This window comes from Oryza sativa, chromosome 9 (assembly GCF_034140825.1).
Source record: "Oryza sativa Japonica Group chromosome 9, ASM3414082v1".
In the NCBI taxonomy this organism is placed as follows: domain Eukaryota; kingdom Viridiplantae; phylum Streptophyta; class Magnoliopsida; order Poales; family Poaceae; genus Oryza; species Oryza sativa.
The window spans coordinates 5213559-5231799 of NC_089043.1; the positions used below are offsets into that span (position 1 = coordinate 5213559).

Genomic DNA, 18241 nt, shown 5'->3' on the forward strand with positions numbered 1-18241 from the left:
TTCAGGTGAAGGTTCTTCGCAGGTATCCACCAAGAGTGCCTCATCTGCCGCTTTGACGGGACGCACGCCCAGGATTCAGTGTCACCGCTGCCATGGATTTGGCCATGTGCAGAAGGTTTTCCCTAGTCAACGTGCATACATTGCTATGGAAGATGGCTACATAAGCACCTCCGACGTTGAAGATGATGAGGAGGAAGAGAAGAAAGACGAAGAGCAAAAAGACCTGTCCATAGATCCGTGCATGCTTGAGGAATGTTTAATTACTAAGCGCCTATAATTTCTGAAGATGAGAAGAAAGGTAATAATAATGGTGCTACAACTACTAAAGCTATGCATAGTTATGATGTGCTAACTCTATGCATAGTTATGATGTGCTAACTATATCCACTACTTGTGCTACATTAGAGCAACCTATAGTGGAAACAATTGTTGAAATACCTTTGTCACAAAACAATTTGCTTGATGTTTCTTGTGATAAAGAAGAGTTGTGTGATGCTTCACTTATATCCATGCCACAACTAGTGAATGAACATGTTAGTTCTATAGTAGAGCCACCATGTGTTGAGTTTAAACATGTTATTCACATTGCTAGCGAGAATGAAGAGCTTAAATTGTTATCTTCTTTAAATACTTGGGGTTATATTTAATTTGATGATCTTTGTCCACTCAACTTTTTAGAGAAGAAACTATTTGCTAGATTTGAATTGCCATGCTCTTCTGATGTGATTTTTCATGTTATTGGCAATTATGATAGTAAAGGAGAATATAATGTACATCAAGTATATATTTGTGAGAATTTGATGATACCTCCTTTTCATGATGAGATGTGTTGTCTAGAGGACCACATGCGTATAAGTGATTCTCTATCTAGTTCCTCTAGTTGTTTAAATGAGTTACAAGTTGGTTTGCAAGAAGGGGAGTGTTGTGGTTTTGCGACTACAAAGATTTCAGGAGCCAACCATATGACCATCAAGAAATGTTCCTCACCAGATGTTATGATAGATAAAGATAAGTTCAATATGCTCCATGACAAGGTGAAACCGAGGACGGTTTCCAATCAAGAAGGGGAGGATGATGAGGACACAACTAGCTCGGATATAACCATGACTACCTTATGTGTATTAATCAACCAAAGGTGCATATATTCTATATTAGATTTACTTGTTATATATTTGAACAAACGTTGCTACACAATAAGTTTGGTGTGTTTTCGTTTGCAGAGGTACTTGCTTGGGCGAAAGAAAAGAGACCGAGCGTAAGGAATGCATGGATGATTAAAGAAGTTGATTGGGGACCAAACCAAGACCTTCTCCAAGTCCACTTCTACCTCACCACGTCACTTTTGGTCCAGAGAAGACGAGATAAAGTTCTACATGTTTTGAAAACGGATTCGGGCCTCCTGACAGCATCAAGTTCAAACGGACCTAGCCGCTGATCTAGAAGGAATTTAGGGGCCCATGAGTACTTTTTGGAAAGCTTATGGAGTTAATTTTAGATGGTTTTGGTCCCACGTCAAAATTCCTACCAAGCTGCTGGGAATCTGCAAAACAAGCCACGTATCTTATTTAGTCCGAATTTGATTTTGGGTTTCGGGCCTTGTAATTGTGTCGTTTAGATTCGGGTTTTGCTTAGATTAACACTACTAGAAAAATCATTTGTTGCTACGAAAAAAATCGTGGCATCAATACTAAAATTGTGGCAATAGATGCATGTTGCCACAATTTTAAAATCGTTTCTAGCCGTGGTAATAAATAGCGTCGTAATAGGTTATTGCAACGATTTTTATTTTGTGGTAATAAATTTAGATGTTGCCACGGAATGGATGTGGCAAAAAGTCATATTGCAACACTTCACGTCGTTGTAATAAAAATTATTGCCACCACTCCATATGTGGCATTAGTTTTATGTACCAAACTAAAAGTTCAAATATTAATCTATCATCCTATCTATTTTATCTATTTATTTTTTTTGATATTGTGTCTTGGCTAGGATACGAACCCAAGACCTATCCTTCACGCAAGCTCTCCTTTACCAACTCACCTACGCATCAATTCTGTTGAAAATGCATATCGTTCCATTTGAGCCTACGTAACTGAGATTTGAATCATAGATTTGAATATCTAAAAGATTTCAAATGAAAAGGTTATCACCTATAAAATTGTAGATCTCGTCGAGAGCTATAATTTCCATATAAAATTTGTCTCAATCCGTGTTCATATGAAAAAATTAAGTTAAATTATGAGACAACAATTTTTTTATTGCAACGAATTTGTTGATCGCGGCAACAAAAAATAGTGAAAAGTACCATGTACTATGTAAATTGCCACAAAAATTAAAATTGTGGCGATAGAACATGTTTTTTGCAACAATACGATTTTTTGTGGCGATATCTCATTTTCTATTGCAACAAAACTACTAAATAAAACAACGATTGTAGATCGTTGCAATAAAATATAATTATTTACCACGGAAAAACTATCATTGCAATAGTACAATATATTGCTACGAATTATTTTTTGTAGTAATAATTTGGTGGCAATAGCTCAATTATCTTGTAGTGTAATCTGTCAAGAATAGTTTCGCCGCTAGATCGGTTTGTAGAACCCCAAAGTCGAGTGCTTAATCATTCATATGCAATTGTGTTGCATTCTATCTTGTTCTTGCTTGTGTTCTTCGATTCGCATGCAAGGATTAGCCTTCTCGACGAGGTCAACCGGGTTTCGGCATGGTTGATAACCAGAGGAGACGTGGTGCTGCGATTGCGGGGCTCAGTAGCGTGTTCGTTCAGAAGCCGGATCGAGTTGTGTCGCGACTCTGCCCAAATCGATTGTTTATCAATACGACAATACCGATCGGAAGATCGAGACCTAACATCCCTCATCAGCAGCGATGACAAAGCTAATAATGTGGAGATCGATGTCGGGCGGTGGGGAATGCAAAGGTGGTGGCAACTGCAATAGTGGTGGTGGTGTGTGAGAAGACGATGGTGGAAGAAGAATTACCTTGGGTTGCCAAACAACCATTTATTATTATATTGTTGGAAAAATCTTAACGTCCATCAAAACATGTGTTGCACGATTTAAATCGGTGATGATTATTGGGTATATGTTAGTCAAGTCCCTTAAAAGGAATAGCACATGACATGGGCTGGTCAGCGATTGTGGCAACAATATGTCACAAAAATCGAGAAAGTGTATCAACTACTTTTACCTCTACCCTACATCTATGTAAAGGATGAGGCAATATGAGGTGGCGTTGAGTAGCAAGTTTGGCCAACAAAGGGAGAATGGAGAAGTTAGGCAAAAAGGATGTTGATACCCAAGGGAAGTTTTCATCAGCTATTGACATAAGCGCTTTTTGCTTAGTAGCTTCTATGAAGTTTTTAGGAAATTGTTACTAAACCACCTGAGGTTGATTAATTATAGAAGAGTTATCCCCTAATCAAGTATTTCATGGAAATGGACCTAACTCTAATGGAGTCAAAGATTCTGAAATGACCTATCAAGTATACTTGGATCATCATTGAGGTACTTTAGAACAATCTGGTTTCAGAAGGAACAGTAAATTCATTTGAATCCTTTTGAAGTATGTCATTTCTTGGTATGTGCATAGCAATATTAGTTTTGAAATTTTTTGCATCATACTTGAGTTTTGTTACTTATAATTTGTCTTCAGTCTAAGTTGAGGAATGCTGGCCCGAAAGAATCGTTCATTGTCAACAATTAGTCATCTACAAGCTATCCAAAAATATAAAAAAAGAAAATAATCCTATTAACTAAAAGTGTTGGATACACCAACAATCCTGTTAGCAAAAAAATGTTAGATACACAAACAATCCAGTTAACTAAAAATGTTAAATACACAATAGTTCTGATAACTAAAAATGATAGGTGCACCAGGTGGTAGGAAGAAAAGTTCAACAATATGAACTGGAATTCTATAGAAGTAGCACTTGACATTGTTGGCAATGATGCTGACGGTCAAAAAGGGGGAAAAATGGGAGGGAATGGTGTCAACTTCACCACCCACTCACAAACAATCACCCATAAAATTGTGAAAAAAGAATGGGCATATGTGTTTTAGTATTGTGTGAAACGTTTTAGCATTGAGGCACAATTGGTTCCGAGCTTGTTCATCACCACATTTCCTACTCTTGGATGTTATCCTCCTAGTTGGGTAGATATCACTCGCAAGCATCTGGTGGACAGCCCAGGAAGTATTTTGAGGTTCAACTCCGCCTCCATAAGAAAAAGGGGTAAATTGAGTGAGAACCAAGCCCAGTCTTTGTGATTGCTTGGTGCTGTTTAGGGTTGAATGCAACCTATCTTGTAGGAGCCTCTCAATGGAGACATAGGATCGTTGGATCCAAACTTCAATAAGAAAATTGGTTTTCTATCTATCATTATTGTGCTTGTGTTACTACTCCCTTTGTACCTTATAAGGAAGAGCACGTCACAGGCTTGCGGCGGAGGCGGCTACAATGACAGTGATGATATGTCAAAAATAACAAGAAAGTGTATGAACCGCTTTTACCTCAATCTTACATCTATGTAGAAGGTGAGGCAAGAGGAAGTGGTGCTGATTGGCAAGTTTAGTTATCAACGGGAGAATGGAGAAGTTTGGCAAAACGGGTGTTGATACCAGAGTAAACAATGTGGTAGATAAATGTAACGTGATTAAGAGGCCAATGTGGCGGCGATGGTGGTGGAGGGCATCAGCCATATAGGAGATGATGGCGGATGAAAAAATATCTAGGGTTATACAATAGCAAAATCATAATGCTCATCAATAGAAACATGAGCTACCAATTTAAAACAATGACCATGATGGTGAGATACAATATTATATTCTTGTCAAGTACGAATGCCACATTAAATGGGCCTAATCCCATTGGGCCAGTACGCTTAGGGCTAACCTTGCGACCATAACTCAAGGAGCAAAATAGGCTAGTCCTAACAAAGTGGGAAGCAAATTGCTGAGTTGCTGAGTCGTTACTTGTATATGTCAACCAACCAATAATTCTGTGTATTTCTACTGCTCACCTAGATCTTGTGTATTAGCTGGTAGGTGTCACCTAGTTGTCCATGTGCACCATGTGTTTGACTGTCAAGTGCATGGTGCACTTGGATGAATGGCTATGGTAGCATGTCTACTATTCGAACATTTTTATAAAGTTTCAATCTAACTTACCTTCTAACTTCTTATAGACATTAGGTTTCTCGTCTACAAGACTACATGAATTAGGCATACTGCAACAACAACTACCAATTTGAATAGGATCTCATTTTCCTTTTTGGCAAAAAAGAAAGGTTTCCATGTTTTCTCTAATCCTTACCGACAAGAAATTCCATATCTAGTTTCCTACAGATAAAAATTGCATAGTTCCCAACCGGTCAGAAGAGTGATGTGTTAACACATTATCTATCATAATGTTGTTGCCTAAATGTTCAAGAAATCCTGAACCAAATAAACATGATGCTCACATCACAGTGAACGATAGTGCCAGGAGACCTTAAAGCATCAATCCACATAACAAGCAAAACAACAAATCCATGCAAACAAAATACCCAATCCACACATTACCTAAATGCCTCTTTCAACCACCAAATAATACTAAAACTCAGATAAACGAAGCAACCAAGTTGTTTGCAATCTAGATAGATCAGACAAAGATATTGAAAGAAAATTATTGTTTTTATGATTAGAATGAAACAACACCATCTTAATAGGATGGGCGCACATCCCATCCGCTCGGCCGCCTCCTCTTTGAGAGCATCCCTCTATGATGAGTATATGGTTCCATTTCATGTCTCATAGCAACTGAAGGCCTTGCTTGCTCAACATATGACCATCCATTACTCATCTTATGATTCGTAGCAGATGGAGGATTAGATTGCTCAACAGCTGACACTCCATTGTCCAATTCATCATCCTCGGATTCACTCTCAATAAGCCATCCATAGCATGGGCGCCTTGTTGAGGCAGTATGTCTAGCTGCAGTGATAGGGAGTGGCACTGAAGTTGTAGAATCGGGCATCTCATCGGCCACTGCTGCTACAACTTTGGCTGGCTCAGATGCAGCAGCTGGCACTTCAGCTTGTGAGGTTTGCACGCCATTCTCTGGAAGCGGCTCCATTGCAGTAGTTCCTCCTTCATGCTGCTTAAACAAGGGAAGCCCAATGGAAAATTATGACTTGTTTGGCAACCAACTGAACTAAACATGTTATGATAGGAAATAACTTACAATATCATGAGATTAGAGAGTAGAAACAACATGAGAGGTCTAAAAGGAAAGAATACATCAAGGAGGTTTGAAGGCTAACGTGCACTGATCTATGTCCTATTAACTAAAAATGTTGGATACACTAACAATCCTATTAACCAAAAATGTTAGATAAACAAACAATCCGGTTAACTAAAAATGTTAGATACACCAATAATTTTGATAACTAAAAATGTAAGGTACACCAGGTTATAGGAAGAAAAGCACAACAATATGAACTGGAATTCTATAGAAGTAGCACTTGATATTATTGGCAATGAAGCTGACGGTCAAAAAGGTAAAAAAAAAAAAAGGGGGGAATGGTGTCAGCTTTGCCGTCAACTCTCACAAACAATCACCCACAAAATTGAGACAATAATGGGCACAGATGTTTTAGCGTTGTGTGAAATGTTTCAGCATTTTCTGATTCTTGATCTCTTATGTGGAGATTATGGGTGCCATATACCCACACGGCTGGGTTAACCGACTGGATATATGGGAGAGATTATGTTTATGGAATATGTAACACATCATGACTTGGGTATTATGTTTCCTTGTATATAAAGGAACGGTCTAAAGTCCTGGTTCAGTAATATTGTACAGTAGATTAAGTAAACCGATGCCATATTTGGCTATGTAACCTCCCCCCACCCTCCCCAAACCTATATAAGGTGGGCAGGGAGCCCCTCAAGGGCATAACCACTATTAGATCGTCAGAATAATACACACTCGACGGATACAATCCCCAAACAGGAGTAGGGTATTACTTATCATCGAGAGAGCATGAAACTTTCTAAATCCTTGTCTCCGCATCCATCCACTTTTAGGTCTCATGCACTACCCCTTTTATTATTGCCGATTTTCAGATTCGATAGTTGGCGCGCCAGGTAGGGGTCGCGTCGAGAGTTTTCCGTCAACGAGTGTGATCGGGGTAGCTAGCAGATCTTGCATTCCAAGGGCTATCAACACCTACCAAGGACAAATTCTTTTGCCACGAGTTCAACAGCCTAGCTCATTTGATGCAAACAGTATCAGCTCATGAAAGTTGATTGTGATATACAGAAGACGATCAATTTTGGAGTCATCAAAATCAGAAAGAAGATAATTTTGAAGCATGAGTTCTCATACTCCAAAATTGGGGGGCATGTGTTAACAGTGAAATTTGGTAAGCCCCAAAGTCATCATCGGCCTAGAGTCAGTATCGGCTTCAGAGTATTTGAATCGGCTTATAGGAATTATCAAGTCGCCAATAGTCGGATTCTTAGTAGATTCGGTTAAGGAAATTAATCTACTGAAGAAAGCTTATCCAGAAGTGACCGAGTTCAAGGAGGATGCGGTATGGCAGTTTAACTATTAATTAGGAATAGTTTGTTAGTGTCCTTTTATCTTTAGGAAAGTGTGTTTAGTGTCCGATAAGGACTTTATGTTTTCCTTTTATCTTTAGAAAAGATTCTTTCTTGTCCAAGAAGGACTAGTATCTACCTATAGGTATAAATATGTACACCCAGGGTTATTGTAAACTATCTCTCGATCAATACAACTTCGGTGCATCGCCACCTTTTACATTTCTACTTTTTCGACGAATTCTTACTTCGATTTAGGGTATCAGCTTAGATCTTCTGACAAGAGGTATGACTTGTCTCAGCGGTTTGCATTGGCAGATTAGGGCGTCGTTTTAGACGTTCTAATCTATCTTCTACAACCGCTAGTTATCATATATCTTAGTTAAATCTAGTTTAGCATCTTAATTTGCTCATATCGGCTGAGATTCGTTTTAGGGTTTATGCAGGTATCGACTAAATTATCTTGCTAGATTAGATTAACTAAGGTATCCACCACCCAGTGGCGGAGCCAGAAAATCTACACGCGTAGGGCTGAACTAATGAGAGTTCAAATATTTTTAGAAATTACATGGTATTTTTCAAAATTATAATGGGGATCATGAAGCCAGGCATGGGGCTCAAGCCCTAGCTGCCCCATGCCTGTATCCGCCCCTGCCACCACCCAGAAAATCAGTCAAAGGCTTGATTGCCTAGATATTTTTGTTTCTTTTCATACTTTGCGCTGCAACTGCCCTAGTCGTGTTTAGAACCATAATCTCTTGCCTGCTTTTTGATTGCCAATAAGGGTTTCATTGGGGTTTCAGCCGATGAGTAATCTGGACGTTGCATCGGCTTACAAGGATTACATACAAGTAGGATTTAGCCGATCACAACAAAGGTTTTACTATTTATCTAGTCGTTTGGATTTAATGACATCGGACCTCCAGCTGATGCATGTTTTAACCTTCGAATCAACACTTTACCATTAGTAGCCGATTGGATTATATTATTGTTACATTACATTATCATCAGCCGATTATCTTTATATCATTATTTACATCAAGTGTCAGATTCTACATCAAACATATAGCCGATAGCTCAAAACCCTATCGACATCAGCTGGTATGGGCATCGGCTGGAACTAGTCCACCGGCTTGTCAGCTGATCAGCTCTTTGGTGATCTTCAATTTATATATCTTGTCAGTTGTAGGATCAAACTGACTAGCACACCCACATCTCATCAAGTTTTGGTCATGCACTGGAGTTAAGCAGATCTCCCAGGTCGTTGTGTTTGTCGACTTAGTTCGCGCCAACACAGTTCCAGCACCATCGACGAGCGCAGATCTTTCGTTAGTAGTATTACTCGAATAAATCAAAAGCATAGAGATAAAATCATTTATTTTCTGCTATTGATAATTGTTGAAGTACCCAATTAGCACATATTTTGATCTATAAAGCTCTGTTCCATGAATGACGAATTCATGTTACTCCTATGCATGTTTGGGAATTGCCTTGAGCCGACTCCCGGTGCTTGGGGGCTATGACTAGTTGGGCATAGTGTTTAAACATAGGAAGTCAACTACTCAAGGAAACTAAAATTGATACGAGGAGAAATACATATTTATAAATATTGCAAAATGCTTGAATTTTCCTCGAGTATTATATTAACATCAAAGACTACTCATCCTACATGTTTATACTATAGGATCCAAATCCAGATATGCATAGTAGGGATTCATGTCTATAAGCTTATCTCTTATGCTTCAGGAATGCATCAGTCAGAACACCACCGTCAGTCGCCTTCGCCGCCGCCGACTGATGTCCTCACCTTCACGGCTGGCCTATTATGCCGCCGCTAATGGGTGTATTCGCCTTCACCACCGGCTTGCCTTTGCCTTCACCTCCACGGCTGTGCGATTATGCCACCGCTGATGGTCGTCTTCGTCTTCACCGCCAGCTTGCCTTCATCACCGTCGACTGGTGCCTTCGCCCCCACGGTTGTGAGATTATGCCACTGCTGATGGGCATCTTTGTCTTCACCGCAGCCGGCTAGTGCCTTTGCCTTTACCGCTGGCCTATTATGCTGTCATTGATGGGTGACCATGTTTTCACCACCAGCTTGTTTACGCCGCCACCGACTGGTGCTCTCACTTCCACGGGTGAGCGCCTTCGCCATCATTATTAGACAACTTCATCTTCACATATTGTTGCTTCTGTTGCAGCCGATCATCTTCATCACCAGCAATTCCGATCGCCTCTACTTCACCAGCTTTGCTACTTCACTCAGCATGCGCCACCAAATATGACGTCGTGCTAATCTACTACAAGTGGTGCTCCAATCCTCAAGATTTCTACTCGAACATCCTCAACGCATATCTTTACTCAAGTGATGGTTACTCGACAATAAGAAGCTATAGTTTCTTGACTCTATGTTCAGTTGTTCCCAACTAAGTATAGAGTCGGGGGCTGCACAAACACGTCTAAATCTCGACAAACGTTATGTCAAGATGAAGTAATCAATTAACCAGCCAACGAGTCAACTTTGGGAGTCATTATCTTCATCTTCATTCTAGAGCAAGCGTTCTACTTCAACAACTCTGACATTCTCATCGGCAACATTGGATCTCAGCTACTTCCACGGTTTACTCCGAGTTTCACAAATATCAAGTTCAAGATTTAATTTACATGTCCTGGTTAGATTCAACTCTGCCCTCTGGAGTACAACTCGTATATGACTTTGAGCTTAACAAGTTTGGGCCTATGGAGTTTGGAGTTATCAACCAATCTACTTAGATTCGGCAAGTTGGACAGCAGCATCAACATCTACTTTCCTCCAAGTGAAGCATCTCCAATAGCTACAATACCAAGTTCTAATGTCATCTTCATAATCAAGAGGTGTTGCATCAATCTTCGTCACGCACACATCAACGTCAAGAAAACTGCTCGAGCATGGATATATTCTCGACATTTTGATGGATTATTATCATTGACGTCACCATCGACACCTTCGTCATCGGCATTATCTTCATCTTCGGTCAACTACTATCCATCAGGTTCTTTACTTCAGGAAGCTGGACTTCATCAACGTTAAAATCTGACTAGATCACTAACATTGTCATCTTCATCAACATCCTGCTATGCCACTTTGACCTAGCCTATTCTGCTGCTGTTGATGGGCAACTTCGTCTTCACAGCTAACCATCTCTGTTGCCACCAGTCGTCATTACTGTTGGTTGCGTATACCATCGCTGACTGGTTTCTCCGTCTCCACGGTTGGTGGATTTCATCATCATCATTGATGGGCAACTTCGTCTCCACCACCAACATCTCCGTCACTTCTGATGGGCGATATCATCTTCACGTTGGTGATCTCGCCTCCATGACAACTACATCAGCTGCCGCCAATGGACTATTTCAACTACAACAGAAGGACAAGCCTACTTCATACCTTCAATCACAAGCACAAGGATTTTAGGGGTTTACCAGCTCAAGCACAAGGATCATACCTTCAATTTGGACTTGTTTTGGATATATGTGACATGAATTCATGGCCATGTGCCTACTTCCTACGCTCAAAGATTGGACCAATCATTATTCCCTACGAGGGCCATCGGTTGAGTACTTGCTCCAGTCCGGATTTGATTATCGCATCTACTTTGGGCGCTCTGGTGAGATGCACTTCATCTACATTACCCAGAAAATCTATCACTCAAGAGCTTATTAATAGGTATGCTATACATGTCATATAGCAAGGGCATTGATGGGCATATTTCGGGGCTAATCCCAATATGTATGCAACCCATATTCTAGGTGTGGTCTATCGCATGTCCCTATGGACTTAAGCATATTTGTTTTTGGCAATATGTGCGAGTTCAAGTGACTTATTACCTTAAAATCCTTTTATTCAGCTGTTACACAACTTGTTAGGGGTTGATACAGCAGTTGTTATACAACTTGTTAGGGGTTGGTACAGAGTACAATTTAAACAGTGGCAAGCACTAAATCTTTATATATATAGCTACTCTGTTAACTTTTTATAAGTTAGAGACATTGTTTGGGTTTCATGAAGCAATTGATTTTATATTATATCATTGCTTTTCGTCACATGCGTGCATTTTTTGATACAACCAATATCATGGTTTAGGTTGAATATATATTGGTCATTTTTAGGCGGTTGGTGAATCCATTTATGAGTGTTATTTTACTCAGATTTTACACCACATATGCAATATATTTTCAAGTGTGGTGGTGTTGTGTGTCTTATAGGAACTTAGCATATTTGTCTTGGCGATATACGCACTGTGTGAACCCAATACCTTACAAAATTCCTTTATTCGTTGCATAAAGGCTTTTTATTAAAGTCATTTACTATGCAATTTTTAAAGATGTAGTTAGCTTATAGCTATGCGCATTATACTTTTTAGTAAGCAGTCTGTATATTGCTCGGATTATCATAGCCTCCTAGACATTTCCCATCTCTCTTATTCTTGGATCTAAAGCTTCTAGTGTATCAAGTGGGCAGGGATTAGACAGATTTTTGGGATTGAGTGCAAGTTAAAAGTAGGGATTTATCATGGGGGCATGATCAGCACCGAGCTTGTTCCTTAGCGCATTTCTTACTCTTCGAGGTTATCCTCCTAGTCAACTAGATGTCACTCGCAAGCATCTGGTGATTGTGGACAGCCTGGGAAGTTTTTGGAGGTTCTACTCCACCTCCATAAGTAAAAGGGGTAAACTGAGTAAGAACCAATTTAATTGGTGGGTTTTAGGGTTGAATGCAACTCAGCTTGTAGGAGCCTCTCGATGGAGACAGGATCGTTGGATCCGAACTTTGGTAAAAAGAATTGGTTCTCTCTCTCTACCGTTATTGTGTTTGGGTTACTATTCTCTTCGTGAGGTTGCATTGTGATAGCTTGTGCAATGTTTACCTATCAATTTACATAGCATATTGTTGTATCTACCTTGTGCAAATCATGCTTATTGTGATTTCCCCTTCGTGGGCTATATTCTTGCTAACTAGAACTTTCAGTAATTTGACGAGAACTTTCGGACCGAGACTAGAAGTTCTAGACCTATATTGATCTATTGCGAATAAATTCAGGATAGGTGAAATCAAGGTCTTTCCATGGCACACCAGCTATACAAGCGTGATGTTGAGAACATACAGCCACGCTGTGCCACTTAGGATCCTGAACCTACGTGACATCGTTCTCAACCATAGCTTTTCATCTAGACTCAGGGTGTGTTCGTAACTTGGGGTTAGTAACCTGTATCCTCTCACGGAAGACGGAGCAATCCATTAGCGTGTGATTAATTATGTATTAGCTATTTTTTTCAAAAATGAATTAATTTGATTTTTAAGAAACTTTTGTATAGAAACTTTTTGCAAAAAAAAACACCGTTTAATAGTTTGAAAAACGTGCACGCGGAGAACGTGGGACAGGAGTTGGGAACCCAGAGCACCGAACAAGCCTCAGTGAGTTCTCCCAGTTGTTGAATAGTCAAGAAATATATTAGACTCTTGACATTGCTAGTGATCGCCGAACTTATAGAAGAAGAGCATCATGCCAAGACCATCAATGCAGACCCTAGAGACGTCCCCAAACTTGGCAGTCCTACAAAAGCTACCAAGCTTGGAGAAGGCATCACGACACCCATCGTGTGGCTTGTTGTTCCATTGTTGAGGAACCAAGCATGATCAAATGGATCCCCCCTTCCCCGCAAAAAAAAAAGGATCCCCTTCCCTGCTGAGGGATACTTGCACGTTGATCATTCAAATGAACCAGGCATGTGCCACCATATCTCATTCTATCCTTCTAGTGCGAGGATACATGACTATATCATTAGGAGCATGCATATGCATGCCTCGATGTTGGCTTGTAGTTGACTTGTCTGTAGTAGGTTACCTAGTACAATATGGCCATGCAGCAGTCCTAGGCCCAATGGTCTAGTTTGCCAAAATAGTGACACTTTACTTGGACGCGTCAAGGCCTACAATCTAGATTGGCCTAACTCACACCCATATAGATATTAAAAACCCAACTGTTATGATCTACTTCAGATATAGGTCCCGTTCTTTCTCCAACAAGAGCTAGATGAAGATTAAGATTTTCATGGCACGCTTTTCAAACTGCTAAATGGTGTGTTTCGTGTAAAAATTTTCTATATAAAAGTTGCTCCAAAATATCATATTAATCTACTTTTCAAGTTTGTAATGATTAAAACTCAATCAATCATACATTAATATCACATCGTTTTGCGTAAAAAAACGTCATCTTCATCTTTAGAAAAAAAGAACACCACCATATACGCCCCCAAAACCCTAGATCCCACACTCACATTGTTGATAGAGTCCTCTCCTCCGCCGCTTCCCTCCATCCAGATCCATGCGCTGCCTCGTCGCCTCCAGCCTACAGGACCTCCAGGCCGACACCAGATCGACAGTCGATACCGATGGCCGACGCCTTCGTGTGAAGGGATCCAAGCCACGCCGCATGTCTCTAGGAGACAAGGCAACCAGGCCGCACGCCCAAGGTCTAGCTCCACTACTGCGGACTCATCACCAACCAGCAGTCAGCTAGTAGTTGATTTGTATGCTACCAGAGTTAGTTATCTACGTTAACTTCTTGGCTTTCTCTTTGAAGGAAACATCTTGCTGCTCTGTAGCAGGCTAACAGCACGGAAGGTTGACTTGTTTTCAAGCACTGAAGTTACACTCTGTTTGCTTGTGCCTATTCTTTTGGGTCAATTTTGTGTTCAATCAGCCGATTTAATGATGATTTCACTGCTAATTGCATACTCAATACATTAATAATAGGCTAATTGTCACCTGGGTTGGGGATTGTTCCTGGCTTGCACTTTATATTTTGATAGTGTTGTCGGGTGTAAAGACCCATGGGTGACCCATACCCGCTGCAGGGACGGACGGGAAAACCTACAACAACGTGGGGATGGAGATGGGAACGGATGATTCCCTTTACCTCAGGGTGGGAATGGGGTGATGAAACCGACAGGTGCAGAGCTGTTGTCATTCCTAACTAGGGCTGAGCGCCTGAGCCTCGTGGTTCCCTTTGCTGTGGCACCGTGGTGTACACATTCATCGTGTTGCCTCACTGAAGCATCTAGGCCCCCGGTGTTAATTTTGGTAATTAATGATAAGTGCTAATTGTGGACTAACCGTTGTCTTTGAGCTATACATTTTAAGTTAGGTCCACGTCATATGTGTGCATGGATGATTATCGATGGATTAAAATTGACGACGCAAAGCAAAGGGAAAGAAGACGGTAAAACTAGCGCTTTAATTTAGAATTGATCGAGGTGTAGGGCGATCAAATTTGCTAGTTTATTTTTAGTTTCGCCGTACTATTAAGAAGGGTAATGACCTAGCAAAGAGATGATTATAATTGCCACATTAGGTCATTGCATTTTCATTTGTGCTCTTTTTTTCATCACGCACACATTCACTTGCAAATTCACTGGGTTCGGCCTGACCAGGGGCGGTCAGACCGGCCACATAGTGGCGGTCTGACCGGCGTGCCCTGGCCGGTCTGACCGGCCGCAAGAAGGCGGTCTGACCGGAGCATAAGGCCGGTCTGACCGGTGGCATTTGCGCGGTCAGACCGGCCCCCTGGAGGCCGAGATGGTGCTGCTCAGGATGGCCGATACAGAGCCGACGGAGCCGTATTCGGTCAGACCGAGCCGATGGCGGTCTGACCGAGCCGAGGCCGGTCTGACCGGCCACCCCATGCCGGTCTGACTGGCCAGGCCAATGGGGCCCTCTGACAGGGCTACAACGGCTAGTTGAGTAGCACGGTCTGACCGGCCACATACCTCCGGTCAGACCGGCAGAGCACAGAGTTGGGGGATTTCGCCCCCAACGGCTAGTTTTGGTGGGTGGGAGTATAAATACTCCCCCACCAGCAGCAAGGGGGCTCTCTTGGCACCCAATTCAATTGCATACACTCCTTGCACCTCTCTCACACTCACTTGAGCTTTATGTTCATCCATCTAGTGTGTTAGAGGGTTGTTTAGCCAAGAGTCAAGTGCATTTGCTTCCATTGTAGAGCTAGTGTGGCACTTGATCATCTCCACACCGGGTCATTGCTTGTTACTCTTGGAGGTTGCCGCCTCCTAGACGGCTTGTGGAGGAGTTGCCCGGTGACCTCTCCGAGAAGATTGTGGAGGAGGCCCAGTGCCGGTTTGTGAGTGGTTTGGAGTTCACCACCTTCGGAGTGAAGGAAGAACTACCCCGAGTGATCGAGGCTTGGGTAGTCCTCTCCGTGGGCCGGCTCCCGCCTTGCCCACCCCTTGACGAAGGGGGCGTGCGGTGGCTTCGTGGTTGAGCGGTGGAGTTGGGCTTGCCTCAACGGGGAGTAAGAAACCGGCGAGTTTCCGAACCTCGGTGAAAAATCTCTTGTCTCATTGTCTCATTTGATTGTCGCATTTACATTTGTGCAATTTACTTTCCTAGAGATATAATTGAGCCACTATCACCCTAGGTTTGCAAAACATAACTTAGTTGCTTAGTTAGAGTTCACCCTCACCAAGCCTAGCAACTTAGGTTAGATTTGATTAGGTGTTATTTATTCTTTAAATCGCCTATTCACCCCCCCCCCCCCCTCTAGTCGACATCTCGATCCTACACTCACTTCGGTGCGTCAACATCTCTCTCCACTAGTCCACCTCTCCTCGAGCCGTGGAGGTCCCGGGAGGCCATTTGAGAACCCGGCTATGTCTCCCTTCCCGCCCGTCAACCATCAGGCCATCACGGCGTTTGTCGTTGGCCGCCAACCCCTCGGCCACCGTTCGCCCCTTTTCCTGGCTTCCTATAGGGCTCATCTAGCTGATTTGTCGGTGGAAGCCGGTCGCGTCTCTCTCGCTTCACGATTGTGAGCTACTCCCTCCGTTTTATATTATAAGACTTTCTACCATTGTTCGTATTCATATAGATGTTAATGAATCTAGATACATATATATGTCTAAAGTCATTAACATATATATGAATATGGGCAATGATATAAAGTCTTATAATATGAAATGGAGGAAGTACAATTGACTTGTCTGTCCATGGAAAACTAGGTGGGGTACTGGGGTTTAATAGCTTTCTGGTTTTTTTTTCCTGGCCAATTATTTGATCACTCTAATCACTCCAAATTAGCGTATGCATCTGGCATTTTAACATTTTAATACTGCTGAAAATATAAGTCCATATGTGCAAACCCGAATTAATGGTAGTAAAATGTTACTATACTATCTTCGTGCAATTTATATTACGTTCATGATTCATTTTCATTGATGAACAGATATAAAGAGTCTATCTTCTTGAGATGTTCACTTGTATTGCAAAACATGCTCAACAATATTGACAAAATAACCCTAAACGGAGAGCATAACAAAGTTTGATTTGTGACTTCTATTTGTTTTGCACTTTGCTACATTTGTATCTTTTTTATATATATAAATTTGTACTCATATCTATATATGGGATTTACGGTGTCCGAAAATTTTGGTATGTGATGTTACTATATGAACTTTTGAAGTGAGACTACCTAATGAAAAATTTCTTGCTACATTACTAGTTGCGTCACTCACTACTGCAACTTAAACACTTGCTCCGCACAACAAACACCGAAGCAGATAAAAATGGAACTGAGAAACTATGAGCGCAGGAAGAAAGAAAAGAAAACCTTTGCATCTTCCTCCTGCTGCTCTTGCTGATTTGCCTGTTTTTCGAGTAGTCTGTCGACCACAATGCGGTAGGAGCCTTCCTCTAGGAAGACCCACCCATTCCTCCCATACAGCTGAAATTAAGTTCAATTAGCAACCTTCTAAGGACACGAAGATAACCTAGAAAAACATCAAGACAGATTACCGTGTCCGCGAGGAGTTCATTGATGGTCTGACGGATTATGGGCCTCGGAAAGCCATACTCTGATAGGTGGTCAATGGCAGCATCGATCCGCCGTTGTCCTCTCCCCGGCCGCACCATCTGATCTGCTTCCTTCTCCTTCACCCACCTTCCACAAACAAAGAGAGCAAGATGACAGCGACTTATCTAGCTATGTCTAGCTGGCGACTTATTTGTTAAAAAAAAAACTATACACCAAATCTCCTTGATGTGGTGGTGGTGGCAACGGTGACGATGGCAGCAACAACGATATGGTGAAGAAATCAAGGACCTATTGATCGTGATCAACCTCGCAAGTAGAGCGCAGAGAAGCTAGACAAAAGAAAAAAATTGTGATGACAATCCAGAGATGGAGGTCAAATGGCGGCGGCGGCGGCGGCGGGGGGAAGGGGGACAAGATAATGGTGGGTCTAGGGTTGCACAAACAAGTATTTGTTACTTGTAAGACCTCAATACCCATCAGATATGCCGCACGATTCAGACCAACGGTCATGATCGTGTCTATTTTTGTCAAGACACAAATATGGGCCAATATGCTTAGGGCAAGCCTAGGATTTCAAACCAAAGAGCAAATTAGATTAGCCCTATACCATTTTCTTCTTCTTAATATATTTGTGGGCCCTCAAATGCAAAAGTAAACCTAAATGTCACCCTGAGTTTAATATCCCCCGCAAATACCCCCTCCTAATTTATTTTGGTTTAGGATTCCTCTTAGTTATCGTTACTCACTCATTCTCATTACCCATTCTC

At 41.5% G+C, this 18241-nt stretch overlaps 1 protein-coding gene across 1 annotated transcript; it reads right to left on the minus strand.

The window, feature by feature from the left end:
- Positions 1 to 5507: 5507 nt before the first annotated feature.
- On the minus strand, positions 5508 to 17849 carry LOC9270469 (uncharacterized). The gene is made up of 3 exons (XM_015755992.3): positions 17456 to 17849; positions 17271 to 17384; positions 5508 to 6157 (listed from the first exon to the last, which is right to left on the minus strand). Exons 1-3 carry the CDS (start codon positions 17570 to 17572, stop codon positions 5723 to 5725), a joined length of 666 nt encoding a protein of 221 aa, XP_015611478.1. The 5' UTR covers positions 17573 to 17849; the 3' UTR covers positions 5508 to 5722.
- Between the last annotated feature and the right edge of the window lie 392 nt (positions 17850 to 18241).

Excerpts from the sequence above, each read along its gene's own strand:
- LOC9270469 (XM_015755992.3), bottom strand. The coding sequence starts at position 17,572 with ATGGTGCGGCCGGGGAGAGGACAACGGCGGATCGATGCTGCCATTGAC. Across the intron at positions 17,385-17,455 it reads ATGAACTCCTCGCGGACACG|CTGTATGGGAGGAATGGGTG; the intron begins GTAATCTGTCTT and ends ACTTAATTTCAG. Across the intron at positions 6,158-17,270 it reads AGCAGGAGGAAGATGCAAAG|CATGAAGGAGGAACTACTGC; the intron begins GTTTTCTTTTCT and ends TTGTTTAAGCAG.